The sequence below is a fragment of the Pteronotus mesoamericanus genome, unplaced genomic scaffold, assembly GCF_021234165.1.
Source record: "Pteronotus mesoamericanus isolate MK-2021 breed Mesoamerican mustached bat unplaced genomic scaffold, CSHL_Meso_final contig_20, whole genome shotgun sequence".
Classification (NCBI taxonomy): Eukaryota; Metazoa; Chordata; class Mammalia; order Chiroptera; family Mormoopidae; genus Pteronotus; species Pteronotus mesoamericanus.
The window spans coordinates 35,576,420-35,602,335 of record NW_026555085.1 but is presented as its reverse complement, the minus strand read 5'-3'; the positions used below and the strand labels follow the sequence as shown (position 1 = coordinate 35,602,335).

General features: G+C 37.1%; 1 protein-coding gene across 1 annotated transcript in view; it reads right to left on the bottom strand.

Moving 5' to 3' along the window:
• Positions 1 to 1,075: 1,075 nt before the first annotated feature.
• CD109 (CD109 molecule) overlaps positions 1,076 to 25,916 on the bottom strand; it is a 107,779-nt gene continuing 82,938 nt past the window's right edge. Inside the window, exons 24-34 of the mRNA XM_054569631.1 lie at positions 23,312 to 23,488; positions 16,315 to 16,396; positions 14,278 to 14,506; positions 13,118 to 13,283; positions 11,324 to 11,514; positions 10,716 to 10,871; positions 9,611 to 9,676; positions 7,120 to 7,262; positions 5,292 to 5,439; positions 3,504 to 3,606; positions 1,076 to 1,251 (exon numbers count right to left, since the gene is read on the bottom strand). Of these exons, the coding sequence (XP_054425606.1) occupies positions 1,076 to 1,251; positions 3,504 to 3,606; positions 5,292 to 5,439; positions 7,120 to 7,262; positions 9,611 to 9,676; positions 10,716 to 10,871; positions 11,324 to 11,514; positions 13,118 to 13,283; positions 14,278 to 14,506; positions 16,315 to 16,396; positions 23,312 to 23,488 (1,637 nt within the window). The remainder of the gene's footprint in view (positions 1,252 to 3,503; positions 3,607 to 5,291; positions 5,440 to 7,119; positions 7,263 to 9,610; positions 9,677 to 10,715; positions 10,872 to 11,323; positions 11,515 to 13,117; positions 13,284 to 14,277; positions 14,507 to 16,314; positions 16,397 to 23,311; positions 23,489 to 25,916) is intronic.

Here is a 25,916-nt window from a genome sequence, read left to right as displayed (position 1 = left end):
ACCCAACCCGCAAAGCACGGGAAAACACGTTCCCTCTCTCGTTCTTCTCTCCAGAAGAAAAATAGAGGAAAAATAAAGGTATGTGGTATGTGATTACATGTGAAATGGAACAACACCATTTTGCTTTTAAAAAAAACACCAAAAACAGAAAACTCACCACCCACATTCTAAAAAGAGGGATGTGACATCCTGGAAAGTAAGGTTAAGGTAGATGTGGGAGGGGAACGGAGCAAGCTCCTCCTTCTGGTTTCTTTCTCCCAGGTCCTAAGAAATCCACCTATAATACTTTAAAATGGAGTCTGAGCTGCCATCCCTAGAACTGCCTTGCAAGTGTGATGCCTCAAACCTTTGGAATGCTAAAACAAGGCAAAACAACCTTCAGACTGGGCCTAAAGCAACTCTGGGTCTGCAAGGGTAACAAGAAAGCAGCTCTTATGACTAGCAGACTAATGGCTACCGGACTGAAAATTAAAAACATTGTTTAGAACTAACATCACTCTGTTAGCTTATGGGCACCAATAGAAGTGCCTTTCTTCTAGTGACGTCATTGTTTTCCTTCCCTTTCTCATAAATATCCCTTGTCTCTGTCTCCTAATCCAAACACTATTTGGGCTTTTGCCTGAATTAGTGCTTCCCAAATAACTATTCTTTTTGATCTCAAATAAATGCTGATGCTCTTGCTCTGGCCTTTTATTTTTAGGTTACCAATACTAATGGAAGAATGATGTTTAATAATGCTTTGGAACCTCAGTTCTTCTGGAAAATGAAAAGAATAACAGATCTAAAGTAACACATTTATTCTGGAGAAAACAACACTTCCCAAAAAATCCTAAAATATTTTAAGAGGAAAAATAAAGATATACAATTGCAATAATTCTGAATTTTGTTCCACATAGAAGTCAGGGGAAGAAATCTATGCAGCTCTACATACTAGGACCTGTTGTACACCACCCCTTCAACCTCATAAAAAGAAAAAAAATTGTTTTTCAAAATAGAAGCAATACTTGATTACAGAAAAAAAGGCAATCACACATGACTTCTGGAAATGTGTTACAGAAAGTCCTTAAAAACTGAATCACAGCCAATGTTGCAAAGAGAACAGAAGCATGAAACAGAAAACAAAAATGACTGAAGAGTGACGAAGGGAGCCGGACGCTCTATTCTCGCAACGACTGCAGCCATGGGAGTCTCCACAGAGGTCACAAGAGGACAGCTGAGCTTCAGAGTTGTAACTTCTCACTGCTTGTCTCCCTGTTCAGAGATGGACATCAGTTTACATATCTCCCTTGTTTAGAAACATTTACTTTGCCAAAACTTAAAAGCATTTCAATACACTTTTCTGAGTTTTCCATTCTCCATATAATTTTATTTTTCTTTACAAGAAACAACTGAAACACTCCAGAGGGGCCCCAACTGCTAACCAAATCCAAGAGAGAAACAATGCTTTCAGTCCAATCTATCTACCACCAGCAGTTGGCCGGCACTGAAAGAGGGAAAATAGACTGCAGCTGCACGCTTCGATGGCAAGCGCAGCGAGAGTGTGGAACAGGACAGATTTTAAATTGAGGGTTGTTTCACCTCCTCAAAGGTTTGTTTTAGGGTGACATTTTCTATGCATTCAAGTAAACTTCTGATCATTAGAATTGCTGAAAAGAAATATGCTAACTGTAATTGAAAAATAAATTAATTTCTGTAAAAAAAGAAAAAAAGATATTTACCATGGCCTTTATTTAAAAATACAAAACTATAAAGAAAACTGTTTAGGCAATGCATTGTTTCAATGCTTTAAAATAGTGATTTTCAACTGTTGTGCCACAAGAATTTTTAAAGCATGCAATACCCGACTAGTCAGGGGCACTGACCACTTTTCTCTTAGATGGTCAAATTTAAAAAAAAATGACAACAGCCAACACAACACTATCCATCCAATGTGAATGAAATGAATTATCCCTATTTTTTTTTTGGTCAGATAGGCAAAAAAATATTTTTGGTGTGCTGCAGAATTTTAGTAATTAGTTTATATGTGCCATGAGATGAAAAAGGATGAAAATTGCTGCTTCAGAATATTGAGCATGTATTATTAACTATAAATAAATTTTACAGAATAAAAAAAATTGAGCATATAATTTCTAAAGACTATTTAGCTTTGGTAAATTGTATTGGATAAGCCAATATGAAAAAACTATATAAACTGCTTATAACACTGTAATAAACTCACTATAAAACAAGTGATTTTAATTTTTACAATTTTTAAAAAATTCTATATTCAAATTTCTTCATGATTTTTCAATGTTTTAATGTTATAAATATGTTTTCTAACTTTCAGGTTTTCAAAAATGGGTTGCTAGGTTTTTATTATTCTGATCTTCCTCAAATGTTCATTTTAAAATGTGCCTCTCATAAATAAGTTGTTTTCCACACAAAAATTTACATACACTGAACCTTTTTTGTTACTTAAACATTTAAAATGTTCTCCATATACCTAAGAAACATCAACTGGGGAATTTTGCAGCTAGGTTAAATAATAAAATTGAATAACTAGGTTCTCTCCTTGAGTCTCCACAGCACATCCCATCCTTACACCAGGAAAAAATATATATATATCATCAGTGTTTTCCCCGAAATGTTCCACAGGAACCAGGCTGAATGCTCTTCCAAATTCCAATAGGAGACAAAAGAGAAGAGAAACTGGCTTTTTGATTTAGAGGGAGAGGGAACTGCTGCTATACCTTAATTTTAAATGAATACTCGGTCAGAAACTACTAAAAATGTCAACATTCTATTTTAAAGTGTAATTGTCTACAACTACCTAACACACACAAGAAAGTTCATGATTCTCATGCATTCTGATGATTCTAAGCTACCAGGAATGTTTTGTCAGGACAAGTCTCATTACAAGTAGGAATATCAGCCTGGAGGTCACATAGCCAGAAAAAGTCACTGTGACTGAATGCAGATTCGTCCTCATTAATTAGGTGATCTCCAAACCAGATCTCTACTTTCACATCCTACACTTCTAACATTTCACAAAGCAAGAAGTTACCAGTAAATTTAGAGAAGATGATGTTCATGTTCTGTCCTGAAGAACTCTCGGTTTAAAACAAAACCCAGGCAGAGCGGGTGCTTGGAATAGGGCCAAAAACCTTGGAAACTAAACATACTGGACTCTCTATGTCAATTTTTCTTTGTAAATTTTGGAATTGTGTGTTAAAAACCTAAAACATTATGAGCAAAGGCATCACTCTTTAATACCCTATGCTAAATGCTATCATGCGACCTTTGTAAATGATCAGTTGTCTCCATTTAAATGGAAAGCTTACCTCCTGCTCCCCTTCCTCCTACACTTCCCCCAACAATAGACCCCCCAATGCGAAACCAATCCAGTTGGTCACCACTTTGAATAAATGAATGAATCAGTGAGTGAGTGAGTGAATGAATGAATGATGAATGGATGAATGCCTGGCTAAACTCCTAATGCAATAGAAACTTCAAAATACACTTACTTGGTTCATAGTAATCCACTATGGACACAGAAGCATCTTGTGTATTCAAAACTTTAAAGTTTCTCACAGCAGGAATATCAACACAAAACTGGGTTTCATTTACCTTGAAAAATACAAAAAACTTTTAAGGAAGTGGCAGACTATGTGTTCATGAAAAACTAAAAGATATTTCTTTTTCTTAACATTTTAGGAAAAATACAGAAACTAACACTTAGGTAGAGCTTCTACATGCCACCATCCTGTGGTAAGCATTTCATATAAATTATCTCATTTAACTCTTAAAACTACCCTTTAGGATAGGTATTGTTCGTACCTCATTTTACTGGAAGGGACAGATCCTGAGTGGTCAAGTAAGCAACAAGCCCACGGATGCATGCGCCTGGGCCTAGTGCCTCACCCAGATCCCCTGCCTTGGGCAGGGCACTCACCACCGTACAATAGCCCTCAGCTCACAGAAGCCGCTTCTCCCAGTAAGTGAGGGAACCCCAGGGTGGACAGGTGCACCCCACAAACAATAATTGACTGATATGAAGTACCAAAGGCCAGCCTCCTTGCCCCCAGGAGAAGCAGATTATGCCGATTTGGCAAACAAGGCTGCTTAAGGAACCTGAAATTGATAAATTCCTTCAAACATTCCATCATGCATCAACTAGCAGTAAACGAAAATTCAAATAAATCTGTCAAAAACAAAATGGATGCTCAGATTAAGATAACTGTTAACTAGAACATCACAGGTAAAGGACAAATTCCAAAACCAATTACATTACTAAATAAAAACCTTAAATTTGTTTTTCAAGTTCCAAATCAGGCCTGTGGCTCTCAAGTAGTATTTAATCTATGAAAACTACTTGACCAGCAAAAGAATTCAAGAGATCCTGAGTTAATTTTAACAGGTTTTTAACCAGAGTTAAAACCTTTAATTTTTGAAGACTTAAAACGCTGAGAACATTCAGAAACTAGCTTTCTATAAATACATATATTGCTAAAGCAATATTTCTGTTTCATACTTTGCAAAACTGGAACACAAAACATACATATTCCCCTCATGTAACATGAAATCCTAAGAACACTTAGAACTCAATTTCAATTCAACCTATTAATTTCATATAGATGTTAAAAGAAAAAAATAAACTTATAACCCAGCAGTTTTGAGGTAAAGTGAGTCTTGAATTCTTTACTTGCATTATTCTCACATATTTTATGCACCTTATTTTTGGGTCAGTAATTTTCATATAGCAACAGAAAGTATGTATGAAAATTACATAATAATTATGTATAAAGACCAAACCTCTGAGAATATTCTTCTCTGATTTAAGAAACTAACTCCAATGCAGGAATAGTGACCCCTTTGGGATTTATTAAAAGCTTCATAAAAGCATTTTTTAAAATGTAATTAAAGCCTTCATCATCAGCATCTAAACAAATATGTTGAGCAAGTCCCTGTGGCGGGGAGGGGCTCTCAAACTGAGAGCTGAACTTAATTTTTGAAATTCCAATATGGCAGTTTCTATATATTTTATATCTGGCATAAAATAATAATTTGGTTACCAAGACTTTCATTGGGGTCATCATTAATAGTTATTCTTTTTAAACTAATTTTAGAATGATGTCTTTTTCATGAGCACAAATATATGGTTGTCATGTTAAAGTCATTCAGGGACATAAAGAGCTGAAATAGCAACTTAAAGAAAACATGCGTAAAGTAACGTAAAGTAAGGGAGACTTTGAACACAATAAATGGTAGCTTTGTCAACGGCCACCTGCGTGAAGCTTCGGTTTACTACTTACAGAATCTAAGTACAGGCTGAGTTTCCCACGGTCATGCTCCACTTTCTTCACCGTCGTACCCAGGGGAATTGCATCCGAGGGCACAGTAAAGCCGCTGAGGAGGTTAACTTCCATGAGGGCCATGCCGCTTCTCTCTGGGCCCAAAAACCTAAATCAAAAGGACAGGATGGAAGCAAAACCGAAATCTGCTGGCAAATTATCTTCACAGAAAAATTACAACTGCCAAGTGTTATTCCAAACATTACCATTTCATTAAAATACGTAAAAAGTCTGTATAGAAAATTGTAAAACAGGTAATCCTTTCCTTCCAGGTGTGAAATTCCTACCACTCTCAAGAATATGAGGACTAATGATATTACAGTGTGTTCACCTTAAGGACAGTAAGCAATGCCTGCCATGGAGCGGGCTTGTGCCTGTGGGTTGTGACAAGTACAACCTAGGCACCCTTTCAGCAGGCAACTGTTTTCTTGTGGTGATTCCAAACTCAACTGCATTTTTCATTTTCTCAAAAGCTGACAGCCCCAAAGGTTCCAGCTGAAAGCCAGGAACTGAAACAGAGGCATCACTTGACCACTTAGCAGTAGACCACGGCCAAGTCTTTAGCAACCTTTTCTTCATCTGGCTTTAGAAAAAGAGGGAGAGTCCTTCCCTTTGTTCTCCCACATACTTGGAGCACATTTGGTGTTTTCTTTGGCCACCCTGAGACAATGACAAGGCTCGGAAAATTTTATCACACTGCATCGTTCTCTCACCCTGTTGTATACAATGTGAATATCAAAGCACCTGGGCACCAACAACATTTTGTCTCCTTTAAAATAAATATTTTTCTAAAATGAATAGCTGGCAAGAGCTTTCTGTTTGGAGCAGGAGGATCCCAGCGTGGTGATGGGAAGGAGTCTGACTTCAATGTGAAAGGATCATAGCACTGAGAAGTTAGTTCCCATGGTCCTTTCACACGGCAAACCAAGCAGGCAGGGCTGGTAGAAAATCCTGCTTTATAGAGCAGGGAACCCACACCTGCCGAACACGACCGATGGAAAAGCCATGCGGTACAACTGCTGACTGCGGCTGGCTCAGCAATCCCCATTGTACTGTCTCTCGATTCAAGAACTCTCTAAAGCAGTCACTTTCAAACTTGTGTCTGTGGTAGAATGACCAGGAAAGCTGAGGAAGACAGCTTCACAGACCCTGCATCTGTAAAGTCAGCAGGTTTGAGGTGGAACCCTTTTCCTTACGACTCAACAAGATCCTCAGAGGCTTTGGATACAAACCAAATTCACCTTACTGAGTACTCCCAGACGCTCCAAGTGCCTAAGTATCCAAGGTGAGAATCTTCTAAACTGGAATATTTTCATTATGTCTAAAAAAAAAAAGTATTCTCTTCCTTGAACTTGCCTGCTCTTATGAAGTTTTGAGTTAAAAGTATAACAGAAAGATGACTATCGACAAGAAATATCAATTTGGGTATATTCAACATGATTGGTTAATTTCCAGTTTTTATTAATTAGACCTGAGTTTTATTAAATTTTTCTATACAAATTTGTTATAAATACATAGAAAACTTGTAAGTAATTTTGGACACAATGAGAAATTTGTAAATACAATTAGCAGTTCATACATTTCTAGTCCATAATCTAAAATGTAGAGGGTATGAGATGACAAATAGTAATGGAAAACATACAATAAAAAAATAAAGTGTAATGCATAACTTAAACCTTTGTTAAATATAACTCTTTATATATTGATAAAGTTAGAGATATAAATAATTAAATCTTAAAATCTTTTTTTAAGGAAAAAGAAGGGGTGGGGGTACTAAACATATACCCACCTTGTACACACATTCAAACTCAAGTGATTGATATCATCTTTATTATCTTTTACAGCAACATCTAAATCAAAGGCCTCTTGATTTTGGATAGATCTTCGTCTCCTAGAAGACTCTGAATTTTTCACATTATAAATAACATTTAGCTGCAAAAATAACAAATTAGCATAAATAATAAATTAGCAATAAATTATTAGCAATAAATTGTTATCATTATGTATTCAACAAGATTCACATTCTCCAAACTAGAAAAATATTAGTTTTACTAGCGAACAAAGTATCATTACTAACAAACACTGTTACGAAAGTTTATAAAAAATGATTTTTAAAATTGAGAAAACTGTTAGGTAACATTACAAAACTGGTGTCAGAGACTATCATGAATGATATTCATGGGTATGGTTTTTTTTGAAGAACATAAAACATTCCCTATGGGGGAAAAGTGAACTACTGCCAACTTTCTTGAGAGTATCCACTAAATTTTAAGCTCTGCTGCCCATCTGAAGTAATTTTTCACACACTGGAAACAGAAACTCTAAGACAAGTCAAAACTAAAACATCTAAGAGCCTCAGCTGAACAGAAACCTGTACAACTGCTGAGGATTCTTTTTGATCATGCAACACTTTTGAGAGATGATAAAATAAATGATGGTTTTCAAGTTAACTGGGTCTTTTTCAGAATATACGTACGTTGTGCCAATGAACACCAGTGGGGTGTAAGCACAGTGTTTTTCTCAAAGGGATCCTAAGATCAGAAGCTTGGGAATATACTCAAAATTTTCTAGGCATACCTCATGTCCAGGAGAACTGGAATCTAAATTTTTTATCTCTGATGCTTTTATTGATGCCAAGGTTCCTGAGCCTTCCTATTGCTGTGTAATGTTGCCTTTTTTTTTAACTTATATTTAAATCATACATACACAGCTAAACCTCTAGTACCCATTGTGGATTTACTCACTTTTTAAAAAATTCTTTCTCGGCAGGCTGACAGTTTGGTGGTAGGGAGTGAACTTCGTGACAGCTTGCAGCTTATTTCCAAAAGCTTAGCATTTTATTACCCAAAAGATGTTAACATTTACTATAAACCTGAGAGTTTTCTTTGCCCTTCTTTTCCAGGGCACTTACAAAAATATCAACTAAGGGAAATCTCCATTCCTATTGCTGGGTGACCAACTCTTTGCAATGTTTTTTTTCCATCACAAGAAGTGCCTTTTGGTCCCTACCTTTTGTTTTCTGCATGTTGATACAGACATAGGACTGATGAACATTCTGACCAGTAGGTGCCATTCAAACCTCACGTAAAAATCATTTGGTTTCAGTAATGTATCTACATTTGGTTTATCAAGAATGAATTTCAACCAATTTGGTGACTTTAGTATATGGATATAATTTTTAGTATACATACACACTTTTTCAATTGTATCTAAAATATCCTGTGTATTTGCTTTTGGGTTTACTGTTTGCATTGAAATAGAGTTTAGGAATAAGACTTTTTACATGGCCTTTGTCAGTAAAGACCAATATAAATTAGTTACTCTTTTCTCTTTCAGTCTTTTTAACTGTGGTCATTTTTCCCCTGATTTAAAAAAAAAATTCACTTGTTCTAAGTATCAGAAAAAATAATCTTAAAATTATTTGGAAATTCCCAAATTATACCTGACCTTCTGCCCTACCTAATAAGTATACCTGTTCTCTTGTCCAGAACAGTTGTTCTGGTTTTTGAAAAAAGTACCCCTTCTCTACAATAGCTACTTTTTTATTTTCTCAGTAAACCTTTCAGGGTTTGTTTGGTTTCTTTTTTTCTAATCAAGTACATAATCATTTTTTGTCCTATCACATATTATGTTGGGTTTCTACTAAGATGATTTTCATATATTATTTTGTATAATAATTATTTCATTCAATATTTTTCACACTACTTCCATTTTATTCTAACTCCTATTGCACACAAAATAGGTTTCTTTGGATTTTCTTCTCGTACCAGAGCATTAAAAATATCATGCTCTAATTGTTTCACTTACTATTACAGTAGATTTTACATTAAAAGACACAATTCCTATATTTAGATCAATTACTTGTAATACTATGTTGACCTTTATATTGTTAGATGAATATTAAGTTGTAAGTAAAATGCATATTTGTTTATCCAGTCATAGCATTATAATTCTGAGCTGTATTTTCATAAAATAAAGTGGGAGTGCCCAACAATTCACATGGATAATATTGGAGGATTTTAATTCTCACTTCAAAAAGCATATAATAACCAAGAAATATTTTTCCAATAGATTATCCATCCACAGAGTCGCTGTCCACTCACTAGCTAATCACATTTCTAATACTTTTTATTTAAAAGAGTGATTTATCTTGCCTAAGTCATAGAAATAAATCATTAAGAACTTTACGCATTGTCTAAGTTAAAGATTTAGCACTTCCCCAGACCAAAGAATTGATATAACAAGTCCTATTTAGCTAAACAAAACTTATTATTACATACCTGACAAATAGCAAATCCGAAACCACTTGCAGAAATATTAACTTCAGTTGGCTCTGCTGCAGCAAGCTGAATAAAGGTGGGGGGAAAAGCAAATGAGGCTAATTTTCCATATGTAGGCCCACGCATTACAAGGGATGAGTGTTATCCCTCATCAGGAGTGTAAGTGATCTGTGGAAAGCTCTAAGAACTCTACACGGTCTTCCCTGCCAAAAGCTATGGGTCAACTACGTTAAAGGTGAAGGCAGAGCAAGTGCACAGTCTCCGCCCACCTTCACCTCTGCCTTTAGGAGGGCAAGTCAGTGCCTCAGACAGGTCTGCCCTTCCGTAGGGGCTAATGCACGAAAGACAAGAAAGTCGTCTCTGCTACCCTCCCTTAGTCAGTGCCTAATCCCCCCAGGCCTTACTGAGAACACAACGACACATCATCATTGCCTGTGACTACGTTTATTCCTTCCATTTCCTTTACCATAACTCCTCTTCCTCAGTTTCCAGCCTTGAAATTATCACTTTCATACATTACTCTCAGGCTCCCAAAGGTTATCCAGGGGGATAAAGTTAGGGTCTAGCATAGGCCTTTATTCCACTTCAAAGTAAGAATTCTACTACTGGTTTTATCAGTTCTCCAATGGGGACATGTAGTGCAGCTGAAAAGGACATGGTCTTTGAAACCATGGATTCAAATCATGGCTCTACTGTTATTAGTAACATGATATTGAGCAAGTTACTTAAACTCTCTCTCAGCTTGTTTTATCATGTGTCTAATAAGAATCAAAGTACTTATTCCTTAGTGCTAGGTTTGAGAAGTAAATGCAATAGCACACGTAAAGAAATTTAGCCCAGTGCCTACAAAGAAGAGTAACTCAACCAGTGTTCCTTCTCCTCCTAATATGGCAGTGCCCACATTTTCTCCTTTTACAAAGTTCCTGTCCCTTCCTCTCTTCCCCAGCTCAGCAAATTCAACCAAAGTCATGTGCTCCTTCCTCCCAGTCTCTCCACAGGGCTCTGGCAACAGGTCTTTGTTGCGACCAATAGAACAGAAATAAAGCAGTCTTCCAGCATGAGGAATCATCTACACGAATTTCAAATAAACTCCCCTTTCTCACACCTCTGCCGTCTGGAGGACAAAGCGGTTCTGTGTGTCGATCAGAAACTTTACAGGACTTGGTGAACCGGACCCTGTCACAGTTATTTGGATATTTGTCCTCTCTGTGTTCATTAGGGCTGCAAATTCAGACAGGGCCTTCAAGGCCACAACAGTGTCCTGTTGAGGAAAGAAAAACATTTGCACATGTCAGTGTGTATCAAGGTGTCCAAAGAGTAAATTTAGTAATGTTTAGGACACCTGCTATACATTCATCCCCCTTCCTTCAGAGTGGAACTCTCCTTTACTCATATTTGAATCTCTTTGACCTAGAGTACAGGGGGGCTCAGAAAATACCTGCTGGATGGAACCGACCATCTATAATATCAGTTACCACAGACGAAGAAATGGCTAACGTAGATGGGGAACTAATCCATTCCATATAAATATCAGACATGATGCTTATATCCATGTCAAGAAAAAAATTAAAACGAGTAACTTAAACTTTTGACTTAAGTTACTAAACTTTTAAACTGCCAAGTAATTTTATAAAGTCATGAAAAAAAAAGTGGCCACATACTTCTTAAAGCTACAGAGAAGTGGATAATAAATTTAAAACCATCATCACTCACCTGGGTAGATACAAAACCTCCCAAGCTGTTTCTTTGCCTGCTTAGCCACCTCATAATCCGGATGCCCTCAGCAAACTGCTGCTGCAGGAAATGAGAGAGCAATGCATAGGCTGCAACTTCGATATCCAGGGAACTTGGCTGCCAGGATTCAGAAAGTCTGGATACTGACGATACCCAGAATTGCATGCCTCCTGCAAGAGAAAAGTGATGACAGTCTGAGCAATTAAGGAAGAATTATGTTTTATACCATTAAACGTTCTTACACTGGTCCAAGTTTTACTTGAGTAACATAAAAATATATATATCTCTAATACATGTGTATATTTTTGCCAAGGAAAAAATATGTGTATTTCAACACACATATATAAACATGTACTTATATGTCACTTTTTAAACTATAAAACTTAAAAATGTTCATCCTTTTCCTATTGCTTATATGTGAAGATGTTTTGATGAAAATATTTTCCCAAAAGAAATCCCATATGTTTGGCTCAAGACTAAACAGCTATAAAGAAAAGAAAAAAAGACACTATATTCCAAAAGATAATGTACATAACTTTTCTGACCAGGCCATCCCCAAAATATTTTAGGGCACATTGGAATCTGGGAATCTGCCATTAACCAGCGCAAATGTTCTGGGAAACCTCTCTTTTGTCATTATCTGAAAGTTGATGTTACAAGTTCAAAATCCAAGTCCCCAAGAAAACAATGAGGGACCCTGGCCAACTCAACAATCTGCCCGGAGATATTCCCACTAGCCCCCGGAGGAACATCTTATTTGGTGCCTTCGCCCCCTCAAATATTACTATTTAGATGATGATTACACTTAGGTGGAATGTGTAATAACTACCACCTAGCCAAGTAGAGAAGAAGAAGAAATATCAAGAACTGCTTCAGCTTCAATGCAATAATTTTCTATTCCCTAGCACAGCAATAGGTAATAAGGATTCAATCTAACTTACTGCTAATAATAAAAATAATGCATTATTTTTTTTACAGCCTCAGAAGTCTACAGTTATCCTATCTTGAATTAACAGAGCTTTGAATCAGTGGACATTACCTAAAATTATTTCAGCCCACTCATCCCCATATCTATCTATCTGCCTATCTGTCTATCTATCTACACACTTGTAGGTGTGTGTGTGTGCTCACCCTGAATCTCTGACTATAGAGGTCATTTGGGAAGTGACAATACCTGTACATTTTGTCCTGCTGTAGCCCCGAAGCAGCAGGACAATCGAAAAATATAGATCATACACATTAATTCACTAACAGCATTTTTGGCATTTGCATTTCTATTAATTGGCATTTTAGTTCACATTTTTAAACATCCGCCATGCAGCAGGCACTGTGCATTATCTGATTTAATCCCCACAGCAACCCCAAAATTGGTGGCATTCCAGTGCTGCCGTTCAGGAAACTGAAGCTCATAAAGGAAAGTAACCAGAACCAGAATTTGAACCCCAGTCTCTCACAAACCACGTTCTGAACAACCACTCAAGACCACCACACCAGAAGTGGCGTCAGAGAACTCAAAAGATAACCAACATCTGGCAGAATAGATCTAAAACAAGAAAATAGTCGAGCCCCGAAATTCTCTAGAAAACTCTCGGGGAGAGGAGAAGTAGCATAGCCGTGTCATACCCATGTGATCCCATCTGTGCTTCCTTTTTCATCTATTTAGAAGATGTAAATGTCATCCACCTCCTAGCTGGCTTCCAAAGTTCCTCACATACTTTATATATCTCACAATGCATGACAGTCTCACAACCTCAGACGGGACCCATGCATTACCTTCTTGTTCTGCTCGCTCAGTCAGCATGTTCAGAGCTTCTTTGGCTTTGGGGCTCCCCACGAATGACAGCGCATAGGTTACAAGAGCGAGGGTGTAATTGTCTGAGATTCCTCTACTGAATTCAGATTCCAAAAAGTTGACAGACTCTTGCATCTCAAGATAAGGCTTAAAAGAAAAAAAATATTTACCTTTCAAAATAACCCCCCAAAAAAGCATTTTCAAGCATTTATTCAAAAAATTATTTCATCATCTATTGTGCACCTGACTTTGTCTTAGGCAATGGGAATCAACAGTGATCATTGACATTTATACATTTGCTGTGTGTTTTGAAAATAACACAGCTGTTTAGTTTTTTATAAGTAAAAAGGCACCATTCCTTATAGGGAATAAAAAGTAGAGTTTTTGTCAACGTTTCTCCCATTGAATATCACGAACTCAGGTGAAAGCATAAAATATAGCTTAAGAAAGATATTGCTCATATTCGATCTCAAGTGTTGATGCTCTAAATTCAGGGGGACGTTTATCTTCTCCATGCCTAGTACTGGGCTAGGAAAATAGTGGGAGTTTAATATAGACAACGGCTGGTCTGGATCATGGGAAATGCAGTCAGCACTAAGCAGTAAGGCATCAATCATGAGATAACTCGGAGCAAAATTAAGCTCATTAGCATAGCTTTCCATGTACATGCGTTCTCATCCAGACACCCATGCCCATTTAACACACTTTTTAGAGTGTGGGTGCACTTTGTACTAAATTAGCAGACACTGTAATTGCTCCATGATATTTTAGAAATTAAAAAAACCTACATTTGCTAGAATGCACTCCCAAATGCTGAAGAATTGTCTGTCCCCCAGGAAATGAACCTTTCCAATGACAAAATACACATTGACTTATCTTACCAACAGCAAGTACAGCAACACTTTTATTGGGAAGCATTTTTAGAATTCTCTTAGTGACTCTGAGAAAGTGAGTCGATATTTTTATTTTCAGATTTTGGAATGTGGCTACAAATGCAAAGCGAATGGATGCCCAAATTCAGACTTTGAAGGTGATGTAAAATTCCAAAACTCTTTAAGTTTCCAGACACATATTTGATCCATCAAGACCTAACTTTCTTGTGATTTCTCATCCCCCATTTAAGAAGTTAAAGATTAAATACCTGATACTTTTTATATCTCAGAAGAGAAGTTACAATATAAGCTGTAAGTGTTACAGGACTTTTATTGCCACCTTGAAGTTCAGTATGGATCACTCTTCCTGGCTCCCAAAATTCACCATTGGATTTTTGATGGTTTTTGAGCCATGTGTATGTTCTGTGTAACACATTCTGATCAATATCTATGTAAGGATCAGCTTCAATGAAACATCTTAAAACAAAGGCTGACAACCTTGGTAAAAAGAAAGGGGGGGTGGTGAGGGGAATTACATCAAATACAATTTATAAAGTCCTCCAAATAACACTGAGCAGGAAAAAGACCAACAATAACAACACTTCTTTCCCCATTAGAAGAGTCACCGAAGAGAGAATCACTGATGAAGAAACAGAGGGAAGAAAACAACAAAGGAGTGACATAAACAACTCTGTCTAGCTGATGGACCCAGTTTCCACTTGAGTGTGGCCAAGAAATTTTAGGTCAACTTACAAAATATCAGAATTAAGAAGAAATTTTAAAATAATCTAATACAACTTCATTATTTTATAAATTGAGAATCTGACATTCTAAGACAGTCAAATAAATTGTCCAAGATCATTCATCTTTGGACTGTTCTAAGTATTTACCAAGAATGAATTCATTACACACTTTGCTTAGCCCTTAAATTGTGGATAAAGTATATACAGATCACAAACTGTTGTGCTTGTAAGTAGAGGAAATGGACATTTTTCTTTCCTACAGGACAGGAGTCAGCAAATTATAGCCTGTGGGCCAAATCTGTTGGCCAGATCTGGTCCTTGGGCCAAATACAGCCCAGAGTCTGTTTTTTGTACACCTCCCTCTCCACCCTCCATCTAAAAATGGTCTTTAAAGAGAGAAATAGAGAAAAAGAGGGATGAGAAGAGAGGGAAGAATATGCAACATAGACGCCATGTGGTCTGTAATGCCTAACATATTTACTATCTGAATCTTTACAGAAAAAGTTGGCTGATCTCTGCTACAGAACATTAAATATTGAGGCAAAAAGAATGTCAAGCAATAAAACGCTGAAACCTTTCTATTTATGGATCTATATCCTGACTCATGCCAAAAGAAAATTTGAACCAGATCTCTTTCATCCTATAAAAGATTTAATGTGGTAAACATTACTAATATTTCAATAATATCCAGTTCTCTTTTATTTTGAGGATGCAGAGGAATTCACTTCCTCGCCTCCGTGAAGTTAAGCATGGCCATGTGACCAGCAGCGATAATGATAAAATGAAAAGAAATGTTACAGCCACGTTGAAGCATCCAATTGCCAGTGCTGCTTACTGCAGCCTTCTCCCAGGCAGTGGCAAGCCTGGAGTTTCCAGGAGAGGTGAGATGAGATGGTGGCAGCTGAAGCATAGACTGTAGAGCCCCCTGCTGGGCCACAGTTGAAATGTGGCATGTGTAAGAAAGAAAACTCTTGTCAATAAGCTACTGAAGTGGGTTATTTGTTACCACAGCATGCTCTGTCCAACCTGACTGATACAGTCTGCCTTTTTCTGAGTGAACTGAAGATAGTAAGGAGATAGCAAGGAGAGAGAGTAATCATCCAAAATCAGCCATGCAGAGATTCCATTCTTGAGGAGACTCTAAATATCCATTACTTAATTCCATCACTGTTTTGCACACATGGAAAAATAACCTTATAGAAACTACACTGACTGCATTAACACAAAATTCATGTTGGTCATGTCAGATTAAAGAAAAAGCTATGTCACAATCACCAGGTATTTCTAACTGATTCTCTTGTCAGCTTTACCATCACCATGTGTTATTTTTATTTCTGCTTTTTCCACTAAAAGAGGATATATGAGCTTTCTAAACAAAGATATTTGCTTTGTTAGTGTTTTAAAATCATATTTAAAAAGCAGAATCTCTTTAAAAGACAGAATAAGAGAAAAGCAGACCCAGAGCCATTTCAGATATAACACACCTATCAATTTCATGGCCATTGTGACCTAGTGAGGGTCCACTGCATGATGAAGACTCGTTCTGTTAGCAGAAACACTTACCAAGTGCTCCCAGATGGGTCATCATTCCCAAAAGCACTGAAAGAGCCATCTTCCCGTTGATAGAGAAGTTCTCTCTGGTAACCTAAAGGCACCGAGACAGATCATCAATGTAATCAACTTTCAATGAATGGAAGTTTCTAATCATGCATTCATACTGAGGGAACATCACGCGGAGAATGGGAAAGAAGAAGACATCAAATCAACAACTAATATTGAATACTTTCTATGTTAAGTGCTGTGGAAAATTTTAAATACCATAACATTTCAAGCAGAATGCATAAAAGTCACAACTGTCATATCCCCAAAGTAAATTTAGAGGAATACTATAACATAGACAACAATTCCAGCCTTTCAAAAGTAAGCAAATTAAAGGCAGAGTTTTATTTAGCTCTGTAGTTTTCACTCCAATGGTTTCAATACTTAGTCACCTAAAATTGTTTGCTACCTAAGAAAAAACCTAAAATATCAATATTACAGTTTAAAGCTAAAACAGAAAATAAAAATGCATTCTACTTTTAGCCAGCAATAGAGGGGGTTGGAGGAAGCAGGAATTGTTAAATAATTGAAGACAATGCCTCTAAAATTTTTTGGCCATGGCCAGCAGAGTTAAACCAAAGACCAATTGGTCTGCCCATCACATCAATTCCAAGTTCTCACTTAAAAAAACAAAACAAAAAAAAAAATCCTTGATGATAGTAATGAAGTCTCATTATAGAAGTAAATTGAGGAGGGGGTTAAGGTTCATGTATCTGCTTTAATAAAAGCAGATGTTTCATATTTGCAGATAAATGACGGCAAATAAGAGGCAGATGTTTCATAGTTGCGCAGTGATGCATGCAGGTCTTGAAGTCCAGTGACTTAGAAATCATAGGCTGAACACTCAAGATCCACCAAAGAACACACAACAAACTAACTTGCTAAAAATGAAATTAAAATAGCAATAATTTATCATTAAAAATCAAGTACAAGCAAGAGCCAAAAATATTTTGAGCTCCAGGTACTATCAATGATTCTCTGATAACCAAGAATTCTTCTTGAAAATTACAGGATTCCATGACAGGCAGGCAGGGCACACTCCACGAGCCTTCAGCACGGCCACATAAAGCCCAGCAACCATGAACGTTTGTAACATGTTGCACGTAATCCCTAGTAAATTCTAGCAATACAAATTTTTACTTTATGAATATCACATTTTAGAAGCATCTACAATTATAATTATGCATATTTGATTAATAAAACATGGGTATTAATATTTTAAAATCACAGTTAATCTGTTCTTGCCACAGCCCGAACTTTTCTCAGGGAGCCTCTCCACAAGAAGTCCCAGATCTGTCGAGCTGATTTAAGCTACAGTGAGACAAAACACTCAAGAAAAACAAGACACTGTTTCACGGTGATCTTCAAGGCCCATGGTAAAAAATATATATAACATTTAAATGATGACAGAATGTTGCTTAATTTGAAAAAGGGGATGTTAGGTTATAATCTTTAGTTTAAAACTAAAATATTATGGCACAGTAATTAAATAGCCAACCTTTATCCAAATACCGACTATGTGTCAGGAACTGTTCAAAGCCCTTTCAGGACCCAGGTCATTCTTGCAACAGTATGGTGTACACACCATTATTATCCCTTTTCAAAGAGGATAAAAGTGGAACTGAGACTACACCATGTGCAAGGTCACACAGCTAGTAGGTATTGAAACCAGGCCTTAGCCAAGGTCTATCTGTCTGCGAAACTGCTGTTTCCTATTAATTCAGGGATCTCTTTCAACGATTACTGTATGAAAAGTCCTTTGCACAGTACTTTTTACATGGCAAGCTCTCAATAAGCAATAGGTATCATTTCATAAAAAAAGGACAAGGAAAGGCTTCTCAACCAACACATTTTTTAAAAGTTGATAAATCTGGCTACAAAAAAATTTGTTTTAAACTTTTCATGGCAAAACACACTATTAGTAAAGTTAAAAGGTCATGAATTGGAAGAAAGAGTTTATAACATATAAAAGAAATAAATGGCTAATATCCCTAATATTAATTGATACATGTTATGTATGTGTTTATATATTATTACAATATATTTATATATATATATAAAGAAAATTTTCAAATTTAGAGAAAAAATGTGTAAACCTATAGGAAAGAATGGATAAAAGACAAGAGCAGCCATTTTATAAAAAACAAAGAAAGATGGACCTTAATATATGAAAAACGTTCATCTTCATAATAGGTGAAATGCAAATTAAAACTACATTGAGATGCCATTTTTCATCCATCACATTTGCAAAGATTCCAAAGCTTGACCATTCACTCCGCTGGAGGGGCTGTAAGGAGACCAGTACCTGTCGTTGCTGGAAAGAATTCAGAATGGTGCAACTTCTATGTAGAAAAATGTCCAGGGGTGTCCAACGCACAGCCTGCAGACTGCATGCAGCCCAGGATGGCTATGATGTGGCCCAACACGTCGTAAATTTACTTAAAACATTATGGGATTCATTTTCTGATTACATGCCACAATGTATTTAACATATAGCCCAAGACAACTCTTCTTCTTCCAATGTGGCCCACAGACACCAAAACGTTGGACACCCCTGGGCTCTTTTGACCCAATAATCCCACTTTTAAGAATCTATCCTGAAGATACACCTCTAACAATACCAACACATACATGCAAAAGATTATTCATCAATGTATTATTTGTCATTGCAAGCATACTGGAAATAACCTAAATGTCCCAAAATTAGACATTGGTTGAATAAACTTTAGTACACACAATGCAGTACCATGTAGCTGTGAAAAAAGAATGAAGATTATTTCTCTGGACTGACATGTAGTCATTTGCTGAAAATAGTATTAAGTGAAAAGGGCAAAGTTTAAAGTAGCATATGTAGTGTACTACCTTTTGTGTAAAGAAATAAACAAGAAAACGTGTGTATATGTTAATTTCTGCATACAGAGGGAGAGAGAAACCAGAAACTAAAAGAATAAGTTACCTACAAGGGTAGGGAGAAGGGATACAAGATGCACAGATACCCTTTTCATATATCTTTCAGAATAAGTGTGACTTTTAAGAGGATATTAATGATCTACATATTCAAAAAGTCAAGTAAGAATAAAAAGAATTAAACAATAGGCATTATTCACACTACCTTAGTTCACTTTAACATCTTTTAGTTCCTATATAATGTTGAAAAAAAAGAAAAATAAAATCTCTTCCTTTTTCAGAGCCAGTCAGAGATCACAGAGAAGCAGAATAATTTTCCAACATTCACAAAGGAAATTAGCAAAAGAGTCCAAGGCAATCTCCTTCAATTTCCAATTCAGGACTAAGTAGACCAGGTAGAGTTGAACTGTGAACCCAATCTGACAGAGAGGAGAGGGGAAGGGAGGAGAGAAGAAAGAAGAGGAAAAGAAGAGAAGGGGAAAGAAAAAAGCAAAGGCCCAGGACCCCCCATCACAACAGGAGGTGCTTCTGTGAAAGGAAGGACCAACATCGAGGAGAAGACCATGTGCCTCCAAGCCCCGAAATCACATCAACAACTGCAGTTCCAAGTATGAGTTATGTAAAACCGGTCAGAGAGATGAGCTCATGGAGATGAGATCAGTGCTTATGGAAATTACCCTCAGGTGGCTGACCTCCAACAGTCCCCATTAATATCAACAACTAGCACCATTCTTCCACCAGGGGCAGCCAGCCCAGAGGAGGGGAAGGACTCAGAGACACTCTCCCGCTGGGAGTGTATGGAGTGTATTTCTTGAGCTGGTTTAGATGAAACTGAGAATCTAAACCACTAGCCCTGCACCCATGGCAAAGTAAAGCAGAAAGTTAGAACCCAAAGAGAGGGGCTCATCTGACTCTCCTGGCGGAGTCTCCTGTGGGGCTCCCTTCCTCGTCTCCCACCAGCCTTGCATTGTTAGACAGCCCTCAGCTCCTTGTCCTCCACACCATCCACTCCATAAGCCGAAAAGCGCACTGTCGACTCGGTTGTAATGTTTCTTGTTAATACTACAATTCAATGTTCCAACGTAGTCACCTAAGTTGGAGACTTTTCATTACAATGGGTGAGAAGGGCAAAAACATGGTGTTTTCCAAGTGTTTATGAGGAAGTAAGAGTGTAGCCTTTAAGTTCATAGTTTTATGAATATCTCTTGAGTTAAAAAGTAATAGCTCCTGAATTAGAAAGTAATAGTAGTATAATCAGAATTAACAGATACCCTGAAAATCAAAATACAGAGGAAGCCCAGAGGCTGCTGGAAGCATGCCACATGAACTGTCATTTAGAAAGGGCCAGAAAAGATACAGACTTCCCGGGTCATGACTTTCCTCTGAAATAGCCACAAATGTAAAATATTTACAATTTATAATAAATATGAAAGCACTATTCACAAAAACACATAGAAAAGTAACATTCCAACCATAATTGGATGTGGTTTACTTCATGTCAAAATTGCATATGAACAAAAAAAGTAAAATCAGCTCCTTGTTACTATATCAATCACGTTCTCTGGTTTAAAAAAAAAAAAAAAGCTGATAAAAATATTACCTGTACTAAAAGATAAGTAATCATTATCAACTCCCTTACACTTTATGACATGAAATGGAAAATGAAAACTTTACCAGGTTTCCTTGTAACATCTTCACTAGTGCTTCCAGCCATTGCTGTGATAGCCACATGCAGCACCAGACTTCTGAAACCTATTTTTTTCCTGTTTTATTTCAACAGAGAAAATATAATGTGTTTTAAACTAAGCCTGGTCTGAGTCTCACTTGAAAAATTGAGCTGCAGGCACTATGATTTAAATATTTGAGGAAAACAAGTGTTTTAAATCTCTAATTAACAGATTCAGGATTTCCAGTGCTTATCAAAAACAGCTTTCATTTTACAGTTCTATTTTTCTTTTGACAGCAAAAGACACTTCATTCAATGATGTAGCTGTTGTTTTGACCGAAAAACAACGGGTTAGGTTACAGGGCTCCTGGGCCAAGCATGATTTAAGTAAAACAATGCGCTGTTCGTAAATGACATTTAAATAATAGAATCATGACTCATGCCAAAGCCACTTTAATTCCTTAAAAAAATAAAAACAACTACGGTATATTTAAAGGACTTTGGCAAAGGTGATGGCAAAAGAAAAAACAGAGTCTCTGAAATAAGACACTGATTTCATAATGAAAATCATTATACCAAGAAGTTTTTGTCCACTACTTTGAAATATGATTCAGTCCCACATGTGAAATGATGTGCTTAGGGGAGCTCCACTGGACTGACCTCCATCAACCACTCCACCAGCTCAAAAGGTAAAACACTGAAACCACTGGCCACATTTTCTAGCTGATAAGAACATGTAAGGGCCTAGTGTTTATAAATAATTACCGCATTGCGGAAGCATTTGAGAGATCTTCCTGGTCCAATCGCCCCATTAGGATGATGAACCTAAGGCCCAAAGAAGTTAACACTGACAGCAATGCGTTCATCCACTCTGTATTTATCGAGGTGCAAATATATCCACTCTCTGCATTCACTGAAATGTCAATATAGGGATACAATGGAGGAGATATTAAAGATGGTCCCCACTGCCAGGGAGCTTATCTTCTAGTGCAGGAGATAGATTGAAATTTTTAAAAAAAAAATAAGATAATTTGTGTTAGTGTGGTAAATAAAATAAAATGGAATAATATAAATGAGAGGTTACTAAATGGTCAGGAAAGGCCAGTCTGAGAAAAACACCACCTGAATGATGAGAAGGAGCCAGCCATGGAAAGATCTGGGGCAAGAGCCTCCCAGGAGAAGGAAGGACAAGTTTAAAGGTCCTGAAACTTCAGAGGTGGCCAGACAGGGAACCAAAAGACAGCAGCATCAGACAAGGTGGAAGGTGGAGGCCAGGCCAGTTCACTCAGGGCCTTGTAGGATGAGAAAGAATTTCCCATTTGTTTTTAGAGGTAGAATGGACAAGATTGACTTGCTGACTTTAGACCTTGTTAGATACAACTAACTAGTGCTAAAATATCTCATTTAATCTTTACAACAGTCTAGTTCCTATATACCATCCTTTTCAGTCAGCCAAATTAAATTTTGAATATAAATCAGAATCCTGCTTTCAAAAGGTACAGAGTTAAATTATGACAATTTCAAATATTTTTTACTCATCTCCTTAACTATAATCATGGTGGCAATGGGCAAAGACCTCATTTGTTTTTAGCATGGCACACACTATTATACCAAAGAGAGTAAGTACTTGGAGTTCAAAACCTAGCTATGCTGCTTACCTGTTGCATGACCCTGAGCAAGTTAGCTAACTTTTCTGTACCTCAGTTCCCTCATCTGTGAAAATAGAAGGATAATACTATACTAATGATGAGCATTAAATGAGACTTTAGACATAAAACACTGCTTGCCACATAGTAAAGCGCTCAACTAATGTTAACCATTGGCATTAGCAAGTTGCAGGCACAGACTCTCTGGGGTCCACAAACAGTATCAGCTTCTCAAGGAGTCACACGGTACAGTCACCATCATTCTGGCACTTTCTGGGGGGGCCAGCAGGGCCTCTCCATATAAATGTTTCTCTCCTAACCATCGGCTTGACATTTTACGTGCACTGAGGTCCCCACCATGGGACACCACATGCGCTTATGTACAGACTGTCTTCTCCCCTGAAGAGGGAATTCCTCTGTCTCCTCAGAGCTAGAAGGAACCCTGGAACTCAATGTTTAATGAATAAATGAACACTCATTCCTTTAGACTTTTAAGTAGATTTAAATTTCAGGTGCCTTATTAAAATACAAACCCCTCCTTAAACCAACACCTTAACAAACACCTTAGCAGCAATTAGTAAGCAATGAGTGCACACTCCAAGCACATTCCCACACAATCACACAGCAAAGTCCCACAATCACACAGCAAAGACAGAATCTGTCTGTTTTGTAAAATAGAGTGAACTCTGCCTAAAAAAAAAAAAAAAATTTACAAATAAAAGCATGTTTCTAAAATGCTTACCTTGTCTCATAAATGAAAGGGCTTTTTCCTTTAAATTCTCTGTCAGTTGTTTCTTTTTAGTCAGGTAATCCAAAACATAAATATTTGGAGCAAAATTTATCATGTTCTGTTCACCACAGCCATAAGGCATCCGAATCAATGAGGATAAGCCATTGATGGAAGAACCAAGAATATCTCCTGAAAGCACATGATATTTAACACATTCAGCAAACACTCAACACCTGTACCTGTTGCTGGAGAGGAGGCATCCACTGATAACAGAAGGTATCTGGCGCTTAGGACAGAGGAGAAACCGTACATCAAGTTTTTAGGATGATTGCTCTAATAAATGGTAATACAGTGACACTGAACTTGTAGATTACATGGCAAATTAGAACACTTCTTAGCTCAGCTAAAGATATAGGCATATACTAGGCAAAAAAATAAGTTTAAAAAATAAATCTTGAACAAAATTATCAGGAATTAACCATTAGCAAACCATTGTTCTTATATAGGAAAGAAATGGTTTTTAAATTAGTATTCTTTATATAAATAGAACTTCATTCTGATTTCTTACTAATATGCTACAAATACTTGAGAAATAATTTTTTAAAAAGATAGAAATTATAGTATTTTTAATGTGCTTTATTTAGCAACAAAAAAGTAGGCCTAACAAATGTAAGCATTTTAATGACTTTCAGAATCAAAAAGGATTAGAAATAGTCTTCAAAGTTGGTAACATAAAATTAAACAAAATATGCTTGAAAGATTTCTCTATCCACATTCTAACACCATAACTCAGGAAAATAAGTAAAATTCGGAAATATAATGGTTGAGTTCTAATTCTGACCCCACTGAGGTTGAGCTGTATGAAGCATGGTCTTCTGTGTAGTTTAGAAACTTATTCCATTCCAAGCCCAAATACCTAGTGAAAAATCTGACCTCCCCCCAGCAAAAAATGAGTCCAAAAAGAGAGGAAGAATTCTTTCATATAAGTAGGCTGCCGCCACACTACCATATGATATCAAACTTCCAATGTTAATACAAAGATATAAGGTAATATTATTACCACTGCATGTTATGTTTCTGATACTCAGAGTGAACATAAACTTAGACTATCAAAAGTCAGAGAAGCAAGCTAAATTCATACGTTCTGAGCTACCAGTCTTTTTAAAATAAATACCATATAAAAATAAAACTCGAAAGATTATTCTTTAGGTCAAGCTTAAAAAGTAAATCTCGGAGTACTTCAATGACCCGAGATAGATTCATTCCAGCGTAAGGAGGGTTGGATACATTTAAAATTCAAGCATTCTCCCCTCTGTGTTCAAGTGTGCTCAGGCATGCATGGGTGTGCACGTGGGCTGAACCCTCCCAGCATCCCAACACTGCAGGGGATGCCTAGGCAGAATTTTTATTCCCCTAAATAAGGAGCTTTTTAAAATCTTTTTTTTTCCATTTGTTTCAACTTTATTTTTTTTTAAATACATTTGTCTCTGCCTCCCCCCCACCACTTTCCCTTGCCCACTCCCTCCTTCCCTCCCTCATCTCTTCCCCTTTGGTTTTGTCCTTGAGTCCTTGCTGTATGTTCCTTGACTTTCCCCTTCCCTTCCCTTTCCCTGCCCCCCGCTCCTTCCCTCTTGTCTCTGTTGATTTCTTTTCCTTTCAATGTTGCTGGCCTTATTTTCCTTGCATCTTTGTATTGTTGGTTAGGTTCTGCTTATAGGTGAGATCCTATGGTATTTGTCTTTTGCCCCCTGGCTTATTTCGCTAAAGAGTCATATCTAAGGCTCCAAAGAAAGTCCTCTATAGAGGAACTGGTTATTTGGGGTTATAAGAAAAAGCATTACACCTGCAGATGAGATTGAGAAGAACCTCTGAGAAAGTGCTTAAGGTCCTAACACCTTGAAAACACAATTTAGATGTCATTAATCTAAACATTTCCTTCAATTTTTTTGTAAAGCACAACTATATAAACACACTTTGTGGGAGCCGTGTTTAATAGCTGATTCAAAAGCACTTTTAGGAAGCAGAGGGAGACGAGGAGAGGATGCCTAAAGTCAGTGCATACCTCCCGGCTGTCAAGGTGGCTTGGGTCCCGTATGAACAACTGCCTTCAGCACTAGCTCTCAGCTTTTGGTTATCAGAAGCACTTTTGGAACCTTTTCAAAATATAAATACCCTGGCCTTAGCCCCAGAAATTCTGATGGAGGAAGGCCGCAGAAGCCTGCGATACTTACCAGAACTGGAAAGCCACAGAAGCCAGTTCTGCTCTTAGAAAGAACCACCCCGTACAGCCACATTATAACCTCAGAGAGTGTTCTGCAGACCAGAAGCATCAGCACCACCTGGGAGCTTGTCAGAAATGCAGAACCCCAGGTGCCAGCCCAGGCCTGCCAAGCTAGAATCTGCCTTTAAACAAGACCCCAAGGCTGTTCGCATGCACACTGAACATGGAGAACTGGTTTAGGACAACATATCTTGCTAGCGTTTCTACTGTAATCTTACTAGCCTTTCTATTTGATGATACCAACCAAAAACTTTTTGCAATGTCTTCTCATTATGACTAAGAAAATATGGCACATCTACAAATAGATGAAAATATATATTATCATGCATAAATAAA